Below are 19,541 nucleotides of genomic sequence, written 5' to 3' on the forward strand. Positions count from 1 at the left end.
GTTCCTTCTTTTGTTTTCCTTTCTTATATTATGTATATAGTGCTAGATATCTCGTCTCTCTGTATACTCCCCTTTCCTTTAATTTTGCCATAATTTCAAAGTCCGCCGCCGTTTGCTTAACTACTCTTTTCCCCCCTAGAGGCTACCAAAATGCCACCAATCAAACTGCAACCCCTCCTGAGAAAAACACAATAACACATTAATGAACGAACAGCTTCCATCGCTTTCTCACCAACTTAGCTGCCGAGACATGTTAGCGGCTTTAGTGCAATAACAAGCCTCCATCCAAGCGTTAGAAAACGCGAGTCTTCGCTGCTGTATGCCAGCTACTCTCCCCGCTTGACTTTGAGCACCGAATGTCTGAAATTGAAGATGTCGAAGGGCTAGAATGCTGTACCCGAGGCGCGTCGCGTGATGACTTTTAGCGTGTCTTAAAACGCATCGTTGTGAAATGAACTGCCGCCCTCCGTCTGTCCCTCACCGCCCACCATCGATCGCTCTTTCTTCGTTCTTTGAGGGATCCAGATCAGTTGCCTGTTTCCCGCCCCTTTCCCCGTCGTCGCTTCCTCTGTTGTATCTTTGAACTTTGACTTATGATCCTATTTTCCGTCCGTTGCTCCTTCCCTCTCTCTCACATAATCGGACGACTTTTTCTGCCTGGTTTCAACTTGGCCTGCGCGCTGCGTATCACGGAGCAGGTCTGTCGTGCTCGAAACAGCATCGAGTGGACAATTTTTATTGTCCAAATCTCCATTTCACTGGAGCCTTGCCTGCTTTTTTGCTGGGACGCGGGTCCTTTTCAATTCGTTGAGGGTCGTGCACCTACCAGGCAATTGCCAAATTAACCGGGGTTCTGACCTGCGTTTCGCTCTTTCCTTTTCGTCTCGTCTTGCAACGTCCAAACATAACAACGGAAGGCGCCACCCCAATCTCAACCCAAACCATACGAGTCAATTCCCGGTTCCGATTCGGTGCTTAATATTTTGTTTTCATTTTCGCCATCTCAAATCCAAAATCCAAAAAATTTTCCCCTTCAATCCGTTCCAGCCTCCCTGCCAACCGTTCGAGTCGTCCCCTCTTGACCGCCTGCATATGCAACCCGCCCGCCAGCCTACTGCATGCAGGGCTTGCCAATCCCTTTTTCGACCCTTTGATGACCGCACCACCGCTCCGACGCTTGCTCCAGACCACGACACTTGCTGTCCCTTCGTCACTACTGACCGCTCTCCGAGCGCGTTGGCGTCGCTTCACCTCACCTCGGCCTCCTGCACCTCTTCCGCCTTCAGCGTTAGGTGCTCCCAACCACTCTCACTCTCCCGCACTTCACAGCTCTTACGCGCGCCTACCGACAAGACCCTCCTTTTAGATTCCCGAAGATTTTAACTAGACCCACGGTAGCCGTGGAAAACACGACGTGGAACGGTGGGAACAACGACATAAAGCTGCCCAGCCACGCCGAGCGGAAAGGTCATGTATATTGACGGCAATATTACCTCCCACTGAGGCCGAATAAAGAAAGTTCTTTTTTTTTTCTCTCCCTTCCACGACTACCTCGTCCCACCCTCGTCGTTTCTAAACACCATATACGAACCGTACGCGAAAAGCCGCTCCATACCACGACCAGCGACACAACCCACACCGGCTTCCTGTTAGGTAGCAACAGACCAGCATGGGCAGAGCAGCCGGCCGCGACGCGGCTGCTCCTACTCCGGGCCCTCCTCGCCGCTCGTACACTGCACCTCAGCATGCTCGCAGCACCAGCACTAGCAGCCACCTCCAAAACCACGGGGTCGATGCTGAAGCCGTAAAGGCTGCGGCAGCTGCCGCAGCCATGGCGGCCGCTGCTGCAGCAGCCGAGTTCGGCACCTCTCCGACCACGTCCGACGTGTCCTCTGTCACTGCCAGCTCCCACCACCCTCAAACAACTACCAGCGCCAACGGCGAGGCCGTCGAGACCCTGTACAGCCACCCTGCGGCCAAGATTCTTTCCTTCACGGCCGGCGCACGAAACCTCGACAACATTGGCAGCGCCCACAGCCGAAGCGCCGCGCGAAGCCGACGGAGCTTAACCACGACCGCCGAAGACGAAATTGTGCCTGGCACCCTGCCGTGGAGGTCCCAGTTCGACCGTACAATCGCCGTCGGTGCCCTCAGTATCTACCGAGCCCCCGGCTCCGTGGCTTTCCTTAGCTGCGGCAGCGCCCTCCAACCAATTCTGCCCAAAAGTCAGTGCTGGTGTATCGACGAGGAATCAAGCAAGTTTATCTTGCAGATCCGACGACCCCAGTATTGGCGCATCGAGGTACCCGTAGGCGACGGTGGCGAGAACGACGAGCGAGCCCGCCGCTTGCGCGAGGTCCTGGACAACATCCTGCAGTTCGAAAAGACGCCCTGCCCGTTCAAGCGCACATTCACTGTCGAGCTGCCCGAGCAACCGTCCACGCCACTGAAGAAAAAACCATGGACGCCTGTGAAGCGGCCAGAGGCCGAGAGCACAAGCTCAGGTTCCGGTTCCCAGCCCACGGCACACCAGAAACAACAGCGGTCGCAGTCCCCGCCCTCCTTGCAAGAGAGAGACGAAGAGGACGATGACGACGATGGATCGGTCCTGTCCTCCGTTGTCTCCTCAGTTGCCCCTCCTCGACAAAAACTGCAGCGGTCACAGACCCAACAATCCGGTCTTGAACGACCTACCGAGTTTTCGAGAAGAGAATGGCAGGCTATGCTGGAAAGCCAGAAAAGAGGGTCGGCCGCTGATGGCGTCGACGAGTTTGGTCGACGGCTCGTACCTGCTTTAGTCGCTGAACACGAGCAGCGCATCAGCGACCTCAAAGCCTCAGAGATCGAAGTTAACAAGATGGGAAACCCCTGGCACGACTCCGGTGGGACGTTTTCTCCGACAGGTGGACAGGGCAGTGGAAAACAACGAGACCGCGCCCTATCACTTACGAGCGACATTTCGACCTCGCAGAAGACCGCCTGGCCCTCCATCGACGGAAGATGGCTGGAGGAATCCGACCAGTCGACGACTGCTGACTCGAGCAGCCCCTTCAACAGCCTACGGTCATGGTTGTCTTCGGCAGGGGGTAAAGCTCTTGTTTCATCACCCCCATCCACCGCTGGTTCGCTCGCCGACGCCGCGGGGGTCCCACCAAGCCTCTCGTCGCTATACGAAGACGCACGAAGGAAGTTCAACAATGGTATCGGTACCCTCGAACAGCTCCAGCAGCAGCAGGAGATGCAGCAGCCGCGTATGCGTCATCGCGCGACTACATCTAGCATATCCGTGTCGAACCACGCGGCACTCCCGCCGGCTGTCAATATTATTGCGCCGAGCCACCTCCGCAACCTCCATAGCTCCGGACGCGCCACGACACGCCTTGAGGCGATGCGGCGCATCCCAGGTTCGATCATATACAAAGTGTTTGAGATCCTCCTTGCACCACCGAGCTATCTACTTGCGTTGATGCTCAAGATTGCCGCGCGTATCCTGAAGGGCGAGTGGCGGGGCTCTGCCATGGGCAAGAACACCGATACAGGTGAAAGCATCTCGGCCCAGTGGGACTACTCTGATGTTGAAGACCCGCTGGGCCGCAGCACAGAGCTAACACGCCCGGACCACGATGTCAGCCAGTTAAACCTGTACACCGAGGCTGATAACGAAGCATATACGGACGCCGAGGACAACAATGACAATGAAGACGACGACCACGACACGGCCGGCTACTTGTCGGCCGCACCTAGCTTGAAGCGGAGCTCCTCTTCCGCCTCCAAGGCCGGTTCCGATTCGGATGACAGCGACACCCTCTCAGATACCGGCGGCGACCCTATTGTCTGGACGCGTCGCTGGGCCATTGACTAAAGTCACTCCTCTTTAACCCGTTTCACACCGCTCAATCTTACGCCTATCTTATGGCATCTCCCCTCTACCATCTCCTCCGTTTAGGCCGACCCTAAACCTTATGATTCATTAACTTGTGGAAGGCTTCCATCGCTCACCTCAACCATCTTCCCAAGAGCCCCACCCTTTTCGACATACTCATATTTATTCAACACCCACCCACCACTCAATCTTATGTTATCAACGAAACATTTTGCATCAACTCGGAACGAAAAAAACGAAAACACACATTTTGCATGGCGTCTTCAGACAAATTTATGTTGTTGGTTACCTGGGCAGCGTCTACATTGTCAGCTAGTCCCGTTTGCTTTATTTTGTCCCATTGCTGCTGGCCTATTTTTCGTGGGATTTGCTTCTTCGAGGACCTTGCTTTCTGGAGTATCATATATTCGGCTTCTTATATTCGATCATGGTGTTGTTTGCTTTCTCTTTACCTTCTACCGCAACCTTGTTTTGACTCGTTTCTACTTGCTTTCTCTCGCCAGCATGCCATGTCCATCCCCATCTTCTTCTTGGAAGTCGTTTCGGATATATCCATTGTAGCAATGTCTTTCCCATAGCTAACCAGTACATAAATGCAAAATACCAATTTTCTTTCGAGAATATCCGTTTCATATCTAAATAAAGATTAGATATGATAAAACAACATTTTGATAAAGCAAGTTGAAGTGTTGCATTGGCAGCGATTCACGTGACCCATATCTCGATTTTCCAGTGAGGCCATCCAAGGCTGTAGAAACGGGGCTGAAATACGAATTACGGCAACAGCTTAACAAAAGCGATAGCGCAACACAGCGCGCACCCACCTCGACAGCTCTTTCCCGTTTCTGCCAGACACTGCTTCCGTGACTCAATAGCCGCCCCAACTCCGCACGTTCCTTCCTTCTACGACATATTGGGAACATTCGGTGTCAAGTATATAAGAGGGAAAGCGTCCCACTTTGTGAACAATTTTGTTTCTCTCCCTTGGCCTATGAATCTGTCGGCCGCAGCTCGTGCCCGTGCTTTTTCCGTCCGAACCGCGACCACAACCGCCTCAGCCTCAACGACGTCGCCTTCTCGTTTTGCTACATATCGACCGTTACGCCGTTTACTCTCCCGACCGACGATGTCAATCTCAGCAGCAGCCGCCTACAGCGCGGCCGCCCGGTTGCAGCAACAGCAGCAGCCAAATGCTCTCGGCGATGTAGCAAACAGCTTTCCGACACCAGCAGAGGCCGCAGCTGCATCCACATCTGCGGCTGAGACGGAGAGCAGTGGTAGCAAAGACTCTGGGCGGAGCAGTACCGCGGCATACACCCCAACAGCGCTGAGTCGTTGGTCGCTGCTGAACGACAAGCTACCAGCAGCGAACACCATCCGAAACATTCACATTTACGACTTTGACAACACCTGTAAGACACTTCTTTCCTCCCCTCCCCCCGACACTAGCCATCTGTCATCGACGTGGAAGCTCACCCTTTGACCTCTTGTCTCTCCAAAATGCAGTATTCAAGACCCCATTGCCAAACTCGAAACTATGGAACGCGGCGACAATAGGCTCCTTGTCGAACAACGATGTGTTCATCTCTGGCGGCTGGTGGCATGACGTGCGCATCCTGGCGGCGACGGGCGCAGGACGTGAGATAGAAGAGCCCCGGGCGTGGCAGGGTTGGTGGAACGAACAAGTGGTGGAGCTGGTGCGGCTTTCAATGAAGCAGCCTGATGCGCTTTGCGTGCTGCTGACAGGCCGGTCGGAGCGGGGATTTGGCGACCTGGTGCAGCGCATGGTCAACAGCAAAAAGCTTGTTTTCGACATGATCGCACTCAAGCCGGCGGTGGGCCCTAACAACGAGCGCTTTTCAAGCACAATGCAGTTCAAACAAGCGTTTCTGGAGGCTGTCATGGAAACGTATGCAGCTGCAACTGAGATTCGCATCTACGAAGACCGGCCGCGCCACGTCGAAGGTTTCCGCGAATTCTTGGTCCAGTACAACGAGAAGCGCGAGAAGCGGTCCGTGGGCCCACTGCCTCCCATCGCGGGTGAGGTGGTTCCTGTGACTGAGACGGCGACTACGCTGGACCCGGCCATTGAGGTGGCCGAGGTGCAGCACATGATCAACTGCCACAATGAAGCCGGTGGTGGAAAGCGTGGAATGCTGTCCCTGAACAAGACGGTGTTCTTCACTGGGTACCTGATCAAAGACGCGGACACGAAGCGTCTTCTCGAGCTCTTACAGCTGCCACAGCCCCTCAACCGCCGGGATGTCAAGTATCATGCTAACAGCATCATGATTGGCCCACGGGTATGCTCTCCGTTTCTGTTGGCTAAGGCCGGCGGCATGGGTAACAAGATGACCTGGCGCGTAGAAGCCATTGGGAGTGTCGACAATAGCGTTTGGGCTGTCAAGGTTCGTCCAGCGACACCCGGCGCCACATACCACACGGCCGAAGCTACGCCGCTTGTTGTCCTAGCTGTGTACCGCACCGCTCGGCCGCACGAGGCATCGCGCATCCGGAAGTGGGCACCGGTGGCGGCGGATAAGGTGTTTGACTTTGAGACCACAGTTGGCGAGAAGGCGATCTTGCGCGTCGAATCCGAGCACACGGGAGATGCGGGTAACCAAGAGGATCAAAATAAACCGCCTCCAATCAAACGCCACCGCGGCAGTGCTGGAGCGAGACTGTACAACAACGGTGCAGCGAATGCTCGACCAAGGGCGAATCCCACGGGCAGCTTCCCAACACAGCCGGCGGGATTCGTTCCCCCACGGGGACCCAGTGGTCAATTTGGGTCACAAGGTGGTAGCCAGGGTTACCATTCCCAGGCGCCCGGCCGCGGAGGGTTCCGAGGTGGGTTCCATGGCGGCCGCGGCAACTTCCGTGGTGGCGGCTCTGCGATGCGTGGAGGACCGCGCAGAGCGGGGACCCAGGGCCATACTGACCCTGGTGTCGCTGCTAGTAAGGCGGCCGGGCGATCGACAGGCTACTACAACTACCAGTCTCTCGACGATGCTGGGTCGTCGTCCAACCAAGCGCCGTCTAGCAATGTGCCCCAAAGACAGAAGATTGTCTATGACGACACACTGTAAGTTGCAGAGCCGATGTTTGTTTTGTGGTACAAGAAGCAGTCGGTATTACCATGGGGGCTTTGAATGTGCTATCACGCGTTTGTGTGATGGCTGAGTAAAGAGGAGGAAATTGTTATAAAAACGCGGCGTTAAACGGATATCCATCTTTATGCAGCGAGTATAAGCACAAGGGACTGGGCTGGAAACCATATATTAAGAGCAGAAACGATACCCAAAGATCCTTTACACCAAAAAAACATTAATCCCTTTCGTAGCATGTGAGATGCAATTTCTTTAATATTCGCATATGATATGTGAGAATATGGCACCTCTGTTTTCCGTGTATTTAATTCCTGAGTGATAAAGGATGGTGTTGTGTGATTATGTAAGCATAAAAAGTCGTTCAGGCTACTTTTTACGACACCGTTCTTCAGTCCAAGCATATCTCAACTTCAAGCTAGGTTTTTATTATTCACGAAGCTGCAAAACTCACACACTCAATGTCGTCCAACTCGACCAACCAGGCCTTCCAGGCATTCTATCTTCAGCATACCACCGCGGAGCTTGCTGAAGACCTTGACCAGTTGCGCACATCCGCCGATTTTGTCCTGCCGGGTCAGGAGAGTGTTGGTGCTGGCGATGCCAGCGCTGCAGGCGGAAAGGCTGGTGCCAAGAGCGGTGTGACCGATACAGACAACTCACTCCAGCTTCTGATCGGCGCGCTGCGGCAAGGAACGGCCATGTTCTCGGCCGAGGACCAGGCCCGAGTGGTCGTTGGCAAGACCGGCGAGAGCAGCTGAAAGGGGACTCGACGGGATTCTGCTCAAGCCAGGAGGAGACGGACACGACACGCGTTTACGACGACGACGACAACAACGAAGTGTATAAATCAATGTTTAAGGCCAGCATCAATGCGGAATCCAACATGCAATGACTTCTCTGTTTCATCAACCACCTTTCAGTCCAACAGACACGGCACAAATTCGAGTTTTACAGCGCAAAGATGAATAAATGGCCACCTGGTCCACCGATCTGGCAACTGCTGAAACGCCGCAAATAAAGAGCCGAGCTGATAACAATTGGTTTTGTTGATAGATAGCCGATCAAGCCAGTGTCTGGGACAGAGGGCAGGCAAATGGCGGCTCCGGATATTATGGGACTGCGACGAGTGGCACAGCCAGTCCACGAATGGCAGTAATACGAGGACGAACGCTTTTATTTTTTTCACATTTTGCAACTCAAACAAGGACATGTCTTTAGTAAGGATTTGGCAATATTATTTGTAAAATGAGCGAACATGCATATGATGGGGTATCTTTGAAGTCGCACCTGACACCGGATAGCCACCAGGTTGTAGAAGAAAAAATAGTGAAGAGAAAAACAAATAGCAGTTGGGGATATATAAGGAAAGACCAGGACAAAAAACAACACACAAAAATGGTATAATGGTATAAAAAAGACCTCTCCTCCCAATGCAAGAAAAAGGACGACGCAGCAAAAGCAAATGACACCCTCCTCCTCCCTCACCCAAATAAAAAGTAAATATCTAACGCTGGTATTATTCTTCTTCCACCTCTTGCCTAGCTATCCAACCGGTTTTGTCGTGTGGATATTGCCTCTAATAAATGGTATTCCTTCCCGTGTTCGGTCACCTTCGTATCATTAGATATGCCCAGAAGGGTCATATGTATTCTTTGGAAACAGGAGTTTTTGTCGTGTTTTTTTGTCATGGATAGTCATGTCCATCGTCATCGACATCGTTCGTTCACAACATTGTGCGTCTTTGTTCGTAGTGTGTCCTAATTCCTGTCGCAGGCTTACGCCAAGCGATACGAACCGGTCGGACGGCCGGCCTCCTTGCGGACAGCCCAGCCCTTGAGAGCAATGACCACAATGATCCACGCCATCAGGAGACCAACAAGCCCCATAGTCACCGTGTACATGAACATGGCATCCAGCTTGTAGTGGATCATGCCGTTGATAGTATCACCAGCACTGGCCATGAAGATGACACCGCCAGAAATTAGACTGAACGACGCGAGCAGCTCCGTCGGCGGCCGTGACGGCAGGATGGACTTGGGCGGGCGCAGGAAGGTAAGGACATAGGTGAAACCACGAGCAAAGGACGCACCCGTAAGCAGGTTGCCCCACTGCTTGTGCACCATGCTCGAGATCATGCTATGTTGGGTGTGCGAACTCATCATGATGCCGAGCAGCAGGATGACGAGAGCCGGGATAGGGTTGATCGAAAACTCGTACGTGGGCGGTGGACGGAGAGCCTCGCGCTCCTCGTCATGGTAGTTGCTCTCGGGGTACTCGTGGGCCGCCTCCGTCACGGTCGTGTTCAGGAGGTCACGGATGCGCGTTGACTCGATGAGCATACCGCACTAAGAAAATACGGGGATCAGTGTTAGCAGAGAAAGACACCACCTCACAGCAAAAGTAAACGGGCGAGAAAGGAAAACAAAAGAAAAGCATACCAAACCGCCACCGATGAAGAGAACAGTGATGGACACATGCTCCAGGTCCGTCGCAGAGTACGCTTGGCCCTGACCACCGAGATGCTCGAGGAAGATGTTCGTCGCGCCGTAAAAGAAAATGAGGAAGCTCTCGACAAACTCGGCTGACGGGCGCCACTTCTGCGAAGGTGATTTCGGTCGTACGTTCCAAGCCCATCCCCATTCGCCGAAGCAACCCGCCCAGCGGCCAAGAGTGAAAATACCCAACCAGAAGAAAATGCCTCCCTTGATCCAGTGCGCCAGGCCACTGAAAATGCCGTGCCCCTCCTAATGAAAGTTGGTGTCAGTTGATTAAGGTCGACTCCAAATTGTACCTAGTGTACCCCAATTTTTTGTTTCCTTTGACTGCGCCTTCGCCCCCCTTCTTTTGTGCCTTTCGTGTAACTCCAAATTTGCAAAGTATTTTTTTGCGGGGATTGGGGTCCAAAACTTACAAAGAAACGACCATAGGCGATGATACCCAGGGTAAAAGCAATGAAACCCAGGATCATGCTGGTGCGATCGATAAAGTTGTACACGAAAAGCAGGACAGTCCAAGCGCGTGAGGAGATCTTGCCGGCTACCTTGCCAGTAAGGGCAGAGAAACGGCCAGCAAGGACCAGACGAGGCGACGGCGGCCGGCGTGCATCCTCGAGATCCTCATCCTCGAAGTCGTCGTAGTGGTTGCTCTGGTCAGATTCATCGTAGCTCTCCTTCTGGCGACTTGACTCGCCGTCGCCCAGCGTCGAGACGGAGTTGCTGCGCAGGGACTCGGTGTTGGGCTCCGTGCCCTGGCCGCTGTCGTTCGAAAGACGGTACTGGTGGCCGTGGCTGGTTGGGTGACGTCTCTGCTGCTGGCTGCTGTGCTCGGCCAGCGCCTCTGTGGATACGGGGATAAAGGCGCGGCGCTCGCTGCTGCGAATTCCGTCGTAACTGCAGTTGCTGCCACCACGCTTGAAGGTGCCGGACACACGGGCCAGGAGCCCGATAACGACCTGCGCGGACACGACCCAGGTCGCGATCCAGCCGACCTTGTGGTGGGCGTTGTTCGGGTACAGATCAGGTGTGCTGGCGTTGTAGATGGTGGACACGAGCACACCAGCGCCATTGGCAGCCAAAAACACCAGCTGCGAAGGCAGCGTGTAGCGCGACCGCGCAAGGGACAACATCACCGCTTCAGTTTTGTTAGCACGCTGAATTTCTGGTCCAGTCTTCGCTCGTGCCCCAGGGGCTCCCCAGCAGTTCAGGGATTTTCCGAGAAAAGTACTTACAAACTGGCAGCGCAAACACCCAGCCGAGAGTCATAAGCACAATGTGTGCGTATATCAGGCCGACGTGCTCTGGGTGCGCAAAGTACGTGGGCTTGTAGATAATCTCGGCAGTGCCGTTGGTCGTCGCGTTGTGTGCAAGCGGGTGCGGATTTGCCGCCATGTCCATGCTGCCGCCCATACTGTCGCCCATATCCATGCCCATCCCCTCGTCGTCGCCATGTGCGCGCACAGCCGGGGCGGCCAGAAAGACGAGAGCGGCCACAAAAAATGCCTTTATGGCAAGAGAATGCGTTGTTGAGCGCATTTTTGCTGGTCGTGAGAAAAAAAAAATGGATGAGGTCGCACTGGAAGCTTCACGAGCGTAATTCCCAAGCTGTTTCAAGCTCCTCGCTTGTCGTTGGCCCTTCTACAGCGGTCACCCGAGCTTCGCGGTGCTTCTGTGAACTCCCCCGCGAAGCTACAGAACAGCTTAAAAACAGCCTCTATTGGCGTCGGTCAAGCTCGCCTTCTCCTCGGTACGAGTCTAGGAGCACAGTTGCAGGTCAGGCGGCTGCCGTTGAAGCTTGTTGGTTGTGATGTATGTAGCCCTAGAGGCAGGTAATTGTCTTGGAAGTACTTGTTTGGAACGACAAAATAGGAGCGAGGCGAGTGATGTGAAAGCCAGCAGCCTCGTTTCTCTCCGGTGTGCGACGGCAGGGTCTTTGTAATATACTCCTTAGGTCAAGGGGACCGTTAGAAAAGCGCAAGGCGACGTAACAAAGGACGCTCTTCGGGTATTGCTAGGTAAGCCGGGCGTCAGAGGCCTGGGCAACCGACTCGTAGGCTGTACAAGACAGGAATCAAATTGAATCGCCGAAAAGTCCTGTCGAGGGACTGAAACAGGCCACAAAAGATGGAGATCGTGAACGGGGATCAGTAACTTTGACAGGCCGAGAAAAGGATTACACGTACTCTGCAGAATACGTAGCGAAGTGTGGGGAGAGTGGTGGTTTATAGATTAATGTGTTCGCAACGCATTTGGAGAAGAGAACAGAGGAGGAAGAAGAGGAAATACGGAATTGCGACCAGTACAGGACCAGACAAAATAATAGAAGCCACAAAACGGTGGCGAGAGCTTCAGGCAGTCGCGGCGCGAGCTGGTACTTAAAAAGGGAAGCTACGATGTGAGGTTGGAGGGGGGGGGGGGTGTTGACTATTCGGACAGCGAGCGCATCGAACAGGCCTCGAACGGCCAAGACGAGCACATGGCACATTACACAGAGGAACGACGGATTGGTAATAACAAAAGGCGTCCGCGGGGCGAACGAGAAGGAGCTATTCACAAAGCGACAAGACAGAAAAGGGAAAGAGAGGCGGTTTGCAGACTTGGGACGGGAAAGCACGATGGGGACAGTACGGCGTACAGTATTAAAAAATATTAGACAGCAAGTACGATTTACAGCATACTCCGTTCACCCCCGGCCTCCGAGCCCCGGTTTTGCGGGCCCTCTTCACGTTTACATATGGCTTTCGCCAGTTCGTTCGTTCCTATGTTACCAATCTGACGACAAGGAAAGAGCACTGGACATACACCGGAGTGAAGCTGTCCAACAACAGTACACACACGGATCTGGTTGAAGTCAGACCACCTGTGCGTCGACCCTGCCTTCCAGGCAATATACAGTGTACAAAGGCGACTGTCGACGGATAGAACATACATTCAGCACTGTGGATTTGATGGGCAGGGGCAAGAGCGTTCACTAGCACAACAGCGCGACACAGACGAAAAGAAAAGGGCAGGAGCTCGTTTGTTTTGGCTTCCCGCTCCCGAGACACTCCATTTGTCCACAGAGCAGACCATCACAATAGGACGTCGGTTAGTGCAGACAAGAAGGAAGGGAGAGCAGCATTACGACGTAATCGTCCAGGGTGGTGGATATATCGAGGACGGGGGAACAGAGGGGGGGGTGCGAGGTAAGTCGGCGTTGCTGTTCTGGTGCATCCGAACTTTCCGAGCAAAAAGTGGTGACAGAACAAAAAAAAAAATAACGAGGTTAAGAATGGCAATGTTTAGCGCGTCAAGGCTGTTGCTAACGGTAAGAGCCCATCACAGCATGTGGGGCAACGGTAGTCAGTAGCACCAAAACAAAGCGGTGTGTGACAATATGATGCGTTCCCCACACAGTGGTGCACGGTACAAACCACGAATGTGCCGTACTGGCGCGCACGTTCTCGGCGCCGCGCCGGCGTAAGAAGGCCAAGCTTGCCCAAGACACGACAAGGCAGGACTAGACAAGGAGAAGGCTCGAGAGGATGAAAAGAGCGAGAAAGTCGACGTCAGTCCGTGGCGCCCAGCCTTTGCTTCGAAAGGATCCTCAACCAGGCCAAGGTTGCCGGTTGCTGCAGTGGTCGTGATAGAGGATGGAGCACGGAGCACCCTGGGTGACTTGTCGCGACGGAGTTGTTTGTTGGCGCGAGGCGTTCATATTCCAGCGCCGTTGGAAGCCACAGTTCAATAGACGGACAGCACAAAGCGCTAACTCCGACGTTCAAAGAGTCGGAGACGAAAGAACGACGACCAACAGAAGATAATGAGATGCACGACGGGCGCTCGCGTGCAACAGGCCGTCCCAAGCATCGAAAGTGTGTAATCTTTTACCTGTCACATTTGAAAGGTGGGACTATTTGCGGTGCAGACGAACTTTGCAGCCTGGGATGGCGATCCGCTAGTCATACGACGCGACATAAAGCAAATTGCGTGCCTGGCCTCGTTCTCTTTCTCTTCTACATGTAGGCTGTTTGGCCTGCAAGGATTGAGCACTTGATTCCAACTCATCTGACGACGATGGTGTTATTCCTTGGCTGTGGTTGGATCGAAGGCGCAGAACAAGAGCTGGAGGCTGACTAGCCTTGTCATTAGGGTTGAAATTAGATCTTATTTCAGTGTTGGATATGGCAGCAATTTCGAAACAAAAAGAGGGCAATTTTGTTGTTTGGACGGCTGCCTTGCATCAACGACGTACGATAAACTCCGTTCGACTCCAGGAAGCAAAAGCAAGCAAAAGAGACTCGAGCCATGCCTGTGTAGATCCCCATGTAAGTTGACAAAAACAGAAGTACGGACATCGGAACGACAAAAAGAAGACCGGAGACCCAGGGAATGTTTGCTTGGCAAACGCCAAAGGAGAAAAGTCTGCTAGATTCAAAACGACAAATGATTATCAAACATGGATAGAGCACATTGAAGCCAAATAAAAAGCTCGTGTCAAAACAATGGAGACGACGTGAAGGCAAAAAGACCAAGGGACGAAAAATGAAAAGAAGAACAATCCAGAAATGCTGCTCGGGGTTTGCACGGGGCAGTACAAAAGCCCGTCGGCGTGGGTATGCCGCAAAAGCTGGGATCATATGCTTTTTTTTCCTTCTTTTGGCAGGCTTATCTGTCAGCACGGGGCCTTTGCAGAGGCTGCTGTTGGTACGTCCAAGGCGTATGATAAATCCGAGACAAGGCGAGCAAGCGATGGGTGGGCCAACTGCCCATGCCCAATCTACGAAAGTAGTCATCTTGAGTCTGTGCCATGGCTCTATTCAGGTGATGGGCGGTGGATCGGTGACGATTGGGCCTAGTCTTGACCTGCAGCTCACGCAATCGATTCTTACCAGTTGCTGACGACGACGCACTGATCCTGTCGAAAGGCCGGTACATGCGATCGAGGGTCGCGCACCTTGACCGCATGCCTTGCCTACGTGACTCTCCTTGGCCGATAGTGCCAATCATGTGTGCACATGATCAGCTCCATGTTGTCGAACCAGCAGTTTGACGTCGTAAAATTGACGGTTGCAAAAGGCGGGGAGGTTTACGAGTACGAAGGGCAGACGTATGATTTTGCGGTTCCTATTTATTTATTCATTTTACCCGCTTTTCACTTGAGCATCCCATGTCTCCTCCATTCTAATATTTGCGCATGCACGCGATCTACAAAGGTTCCTTTGTAGAATGGGCCCAACCCGGAAATAAAAAGAACAAAAAAAGAATTTATTACGCCGGATGGAGACTCTGGCCAGCGGCTGGGCCCCTACTTTTTTGCCAGGCGGCACATCTAAAAGCATGTAAGTCGGAAGTCACTTTTGGCATTTTTTGCGCACTCTTGCCGATCTCGCCCTGTGGGGCTCGTTGTCTGTTTTCTGATTAATTTGTGATCAAACCAGCCTCTAAAGGATAAACGGCCCTCCTTTGACTTGCGCCTCTGCACAACACCAGTCCCGTGCACTTATCGTAGGCATCGTCCGACCGCTCCTGTGGTTCTTTTAAGGTTGTCTATAGCGAGAAACGGCAAGTAGAATTATTACAAATGTTAAAACGCATAGTTTCTTCTAGACCAAGTGGCATGCTTTTTCAAGTATCTTACAGTCTTTGAAGCAAGGACCGTAACTGCAGAGCATGTCGGGATGCATGGCTGCCCTTCTGGATGATGCCATGCTACAAAATCATGCACGGATGGGTAGCATCCTACTATACGCTGCCGGCACGTAAGTCGCCTCTTTGAGAGCCACCTCTTTTTTTCCACATGATGCTCAAGTTATCCAAATACAGTGTTTCCGGGAGTAATTCGTCTGCTGCGGTCGCGACAGCCTGTGACGTGTAATCACCCAAACAAACCAGCCGTGCGGAAACCGAAGAGAACCTACTGTGAGTCAGAAGGGCGTGTGCGAGAAAACGGAACAACATAAGGGGTTACTAACTTGTTCGTTGATATCTTTCTTTGCTTGCCACAGTCTGGAGTAATAATACCTCGGCAGCAACTCTGTTCAAATCTTGACGTGTGGCGGCTCTCGCTTCCCAGTGCCGGTACAGATCCTTCCTCAAATGACCATTCCGATGACAAATATTTGAATTTGTCCAATGGACAGTTTGGAGCAGCTGGCGCTTCTTCGCTTCTGTAAAGACGACGTCACTGCTGCTAAAGTCCCCGTGTCCCAAGCGTCGTCGTAGCGTCCGCTACAACGGCTGACTGCCAGCCTTCTTTGGCTGCTTCCGCGCGCTACCGTTGCCGTCGTCTTTCTTTTCTTTTGCGTTCTTCACTTCAATTCGTTCGCTTGGTGCATTCCTTTCGCTTCACTGCCATGGACCCCACCACAACGGAATAAACGTCTTCTTCTGCTTGCTTTCCCCGGACACAAACAAAGTCCGAGCCCAGTTCGTCTTTTTTGCTGTGTGTGGCACGTCATTTGGCATGTTATTTTGGCTGCATCTCATTTTTGTAACTGACCTGGCCGCTGTGCTCTTTCGCCCTCAAAATATAAAAATGCCATGATCATCGTTCTGTTTGTCGCTGCAGTCTTCGTTCCTTTCCCTCATGGCCGGTTTCCATGCTGTCTCTCTTCTCCGTCAAATTCGACTCCGAGCCTTCCGGAGCGGACAGGGCCTGTGACCCCATCCCACGCGGCTGGCACTCGTCCAGGCTTTGATAGCGGGATTTGGGACACTAAAAAAATCCAAAACGCCACCTCTTAGATACCTGGCCGCCCACATCGAATATGCAGAAGCGTCTTGGCAACAGATGGTCATATGAAGAACATAACAATGGTTCGACGTTCATATTCGTACAGAAGGCTGCACAGTGCGGTTCCATACTGTTCAGCCCTTTGGGGTCATCGACCCACTGTAATTTATGTTCCCAGCCTTTCTTACATTTTGTCGTCTAGGTCCCGCCTGCCATCGGCCCCGTTCTTTCCCTTTTTCGTCGCTGTTCTTATTCGCTCTTTCGGCGTCAGGACATTCGCGATGCCCATCCCCATTTTTTCTACATGCTGTCCTCCGAAACAGGAAGGGTCAGCCCACCACCAACCGTTCTTGCCCAACCTATCCACCTCCACCGCTACCACACGCCCGCGATCATCTGCCTGCATATTTCGTCTGCCGGACTTTGCGGAAGCTACGACGATGGCAAGGCAACATGCGAGGGGAAGGATGCGAATGACGTGGAGGAACAAATTGTGAGAATGTACTTTTTTTTTTTTTTTTTTTTTTTTTTTTTTTTTTTTTTGGGCGTGGATAAGTAGCTATATTGTGAGCATTTCCTTCGCGCTTTTCGTCCCGGTCATCGGCGATTCGGAAGGCGAGGGCAATGGCTGCATATACGACAAAAGCTTGTCACAAAAATGTCAAGTGTTAAGTGTTACAGTCAGGCGGCCGCCTCTGTGGATTTCGAATGCTTCGTATGAACGCCACGACGTTTATTCCACATCTCGTCCACGTCTCTGCCTACCTGTTTGTCATCTACAAAGCCGGCGCTAGAAAATCGAAAAAGTAAGAACCAGCTGAGGCGGTTGAGGCCGACAAGGGGCTCTCGCTTTGCTTTATTCTTCTTTACTTCTTGTTTCCTTTCTCTTTTGTCCGCATCTATCGTCTCTACACCGCTTGTACAGCCATTCGTACGACGAGACGTGCCCGGAGCCTTTCGTTCGCCATACGTGCCACTTACCTGGAGTAGTGCCTCATACTACCATGAAGGTCCCCAGGGCCCATTCCTCCTTATGGAGTATTCTCGATACCTTGGGAGCTTGGTAATTGCCAGCCTTTATTTGGCCGACTCAAAGTAATCAAAAGTCGTAAAGTCCCGTTTGTTCCTTCAGCGAGATCCCGAGAAAACTGTGCTTTGGTAGGATGGCCAACGGAGTAAATACTAGGTATTTTGCTGTCTATACAAAAAATCAAGTGCTTGGTATGCGATGTGTATGACTTCCTCGAGGCTGTATGTAGCTTGAGAGTATATACTATTCACGACGACACCCTTGGGCTTAAGTTACTTGTCGTAGGCGATGCGCATGACCACATTTGTAGAGTTCACTGAATCGGATTTATATCACATCGCCTAGGTGCAATTTATCACATGGTGTCATGCATCGCTTCATTCCTCATTGCTTCAATACACTCGGTCGATCCTTGCCGTTGTCAATAAAATGAGAATCGAGACTGATCTACCTGCTTCACAGTGGCGACCGCTCCCGCCAGGTCCACGCCCGCCCGTCCTGAACGACCCTGCCCTCGTCCTCCAGCTTCTGCAAGATCTGGACAAGGCCACGCTCGGCGGCTGGATATAGGTCTCTGCGAACATCGGCGTAGATAACCTCGACCAGCTCCATAGCCGTCCATGACGAGGGGGATTTTCCGTCTGCCGATGAAGACGCTGCTGCCGACGATGTAGACGACGCTGCCGCTACCTTGTCAGGCGACCGCAGCAGCCGCACAACCTGGTCCTCGCGCTGCTGGCGGTGCTCAATGTACTCGGTGATCTTGGCCGGCCCGTCTTCCACCACGGGGCCATGTCCAGGGTAGAGTCGGTTGGGAGTGGCAGCGGCGGTACCACGCTTTTCCGAGTACAGCGCCCGCATCCGCGCCAGGCTTTGCAGGTAGACGGCCAGGTCCTCAAACACGGCGGTGCCCTGTCCCAGCACATTGTCGCCTGCAAAGAGCGACCCCTCCTCCTCAAGCACAAACGCCATGTGGTCCGTTGTGTGGCCAGGCGTGTGCACAGCGCGCAGTGTGGCGCCTTCGACGTAGAACGCCTGGCCCTCGACAATGTCAAGCACCTCCTGGCCAGGGGCCGCGCCTAACCGGCCGCTCTCCAGCTGGCTCTGGTAGATGGTCGCGCCGGGCACCAACTTGCGCACTTGACTGATGCCGCCGACATGGTCTGGGTGCCAATGCGTGATGACGGCAGCGGACAGTGTGGCGCTCTCCTGGGCCAGCGTGCGTTCCAGGGCGTCGGCCCACGCAGGCACGCCCTCGGCCGTGTCAATGAGCAGCCGCTCGCGGCCGGTACCAACGATGTAGGTGTTCGTTCCCTGCAAGGTGAACTTGCCAGGGTTACCACCGAGAATGCGGATGCAGGCCGGGCTAAGGCGCTCGACTTCGGAGAGCGCAACGAGCTGGGAGGCCATTCTGAAGCGGGTGGAACGAGAGGGAGGGTGCAATGCTTGTAGCCGCCTCGCAGACGGGGGCCGGGAATAAAACGATGTAGCCAATGGATGGAATGCTCGGTTAGACAGTGCTCGTGGACAAAACAGTCTCGATCGGAGCTGAGACGATGGCCGACAGCAGGGCACGCGGGGTCGCAGACTGGACCACATTCAACTTTGAAATGCGTATGTTCCTGTGCGATATTCTCTGTCTTTGTACTCGTTTCTCCCCTCGCAGTCCGCCTTTGTGAGCCGTAAACGCTTGCTGTCGTGGAACGTCGTGATCTTTCTCCGCATTCCGGCTCAGCTCTTACATCATGGGGTTGCTGCTTCCTCTGTAAAGCCGAGGCTGCAGGTCCCCTTGACCACTAATTGGCAGTTGCCATCCTGCCGCCTGCCAATGGCGCAATGGGAGGGCGGCTCGGCGGCATCAGGAACCCCCCCTGTTTAGTGGCCGGCCGCTAGCAAAAGCGAAAAGCCCCCAAGATCAGGTGTCGATAAGGATTCTGTGTGCGGGCGGTAACGGCCAGAATATACGCCCTTGACTGCTCGGTCGAAGCCTGTCCAGCTCGCGTGAAGTAAGATGCATCAGTAGACAGTTAAGAGGAAACGCATAAGGCAAGAGCTTCATCGTTATGAAGACCTTCCACGATCGTGCCCCTGTTCAGCTCGGAACGCTGCAAAATACCCAGATTGCCACCCTTCTCTGGAAGCTGTAGCCAATCAGGGCACAGAGTAATGCTCCTAGACGTCCCCACCTGCCATTAAAAAGCAGCATTGAAACACCCACGCACGCGATGGGGGAAAGGCTGCACAAAGGGCGCCAGCAGGGGCACATCGACCGACAACTTGCAGGAGGCGGCGACAAAGACTGCACGAG

The 19,541-nt window shown here is 53.3% G+C and overlaps 6 protein-coding genes across 6 annotated transcripts; 4 read left to right on the forward strand and 2 right to left on the reverse strand.

Annotated features, from left to right (window-relative positions):
- Window positions 1–1,669: 1,669 nt before the first annotated feature.
- On the forward strand, window positions 1,670–3,862 carry SPSK_00451 (uncharacterized protein; the record flags this gene model as incomplete). Its single annotated transcript, XM_016727420.1, has 1 exon — window positions 1,670–3,862. One exon carries the CDS (start codon window positions 1,670–1,672, stop codon window positions 3,860–3,862), a length of 2,193 nt encoding a protein of 730 aa, XP_016582704.1.
- A 1,147-nt stretch (window positions 3,863–5,009) lies between these two features.
- Window positions 5,010–6,972, forward strand: SPSK_00472 (uncharacterized protein; the record flags this gene model as incomplete). The annotated part of the gene is made up of 2 exons (XM_016727441.1): window positions 5,010–5,295; window positions 5,390–6,972. The coding sequence occupies 2 exons, from the start codon at window positions 5,010–5,012 to the stop codon at window positions 6,970–6,972; spliced, it is 1,869 nt and encodes a 622-aa protein (XP_016582705.1).
- A 479-nt stretch (window positions 6,973–7,451) lies between these two features.
- SPSK_00623 (uncharacterized protein) lies at window positions 7,452–7,885 on the forward strand (the record flags this gene model as incomplete). The annotated part of the gene is made up of 2 exons (XM_016727587.1): window positions 7,452–7,629; window positions 7,659–7,885. 2 exons carry the CDS (start codon window positions 7,452–7,454, stop codon window positions 7,883–7,885), a joined length of 405 nt encoding a protein of 134 aa, XP_016582706.1.
- An 883-nt stretch (window positions 7,886–8,768) lies between these two features.
- Window positions 8,769–11,024, reverse strand: SPSK_00447 (uncharacterized protein; the record flags this gene model as incomplete). Its single annotated transcript, XM_016727416.1, has 4 exons — window positions 8,769–9,338; window positions 9,432–9,737; window positions 9,905–10,623; window positions 10,721–11,024. 4 exons carry the CDS (start codon window positions 11,022–11,024, stop codon window positions 8,769–8,771), a joined length of 1,899 nt encoding a protein of 632 aa, XP_016582707.1.
- A 1,079-nt stretch (window positions 11,025–12,103) lies between these two features.
- Window positions 12,104–12,991, forward strand: SPSK_10325 (uncharacterized protein; the record flags this gene model as incomplete). Its single annotated transcript, XM_016736787.1, has 4 exons — window positions 12,104–12,112; window positions 12,162–12,350; window positions 12,424–12,673; window positions 12,885–12,991. The coding sequence occupies 4 exons, from the start codon at window positions 12,104–12,106 to the stop codon at window positions 12,989–12,991; spliced, it is 555 nt and encodes a 184-aa protein (XP_016582708.1).
- A 4,698-nt stretch (window positions 12,992–17,689) lies between these two features.
- Window positions 17,690–18,643, reverse strand: SPSK_00568 (uncharacterized protein; the record flags this gene model as incomplete). Its single annotated transcript, XM_016727534.1, has 1 exon — window positions 17,690–18,643. One exon carries the CDS (start codon window positions 18,641–18,643, stop codon window positions 17,690–17,692), a length of 954 nt encoding a protein of 317 aa, XP_016582709.1.
- Between the last annotated feature and the right edge of the window lie 898 nt (window positions 18,644–19,541).

Source organism: Sporothrix schenckii, assembly GCF_000961545.1.
Source record: "Sporothrix schenckii 1099-18 chromosome Unknown Cont49, whole genome shotgun sequence".
Lineage (NCBI taxonomy): Eukaryota > Fungi > Ascomycota > Sordariomycetes > Ophiostomatales > Ophiostomataceae > Sporothrix > Sporothrix schenckii.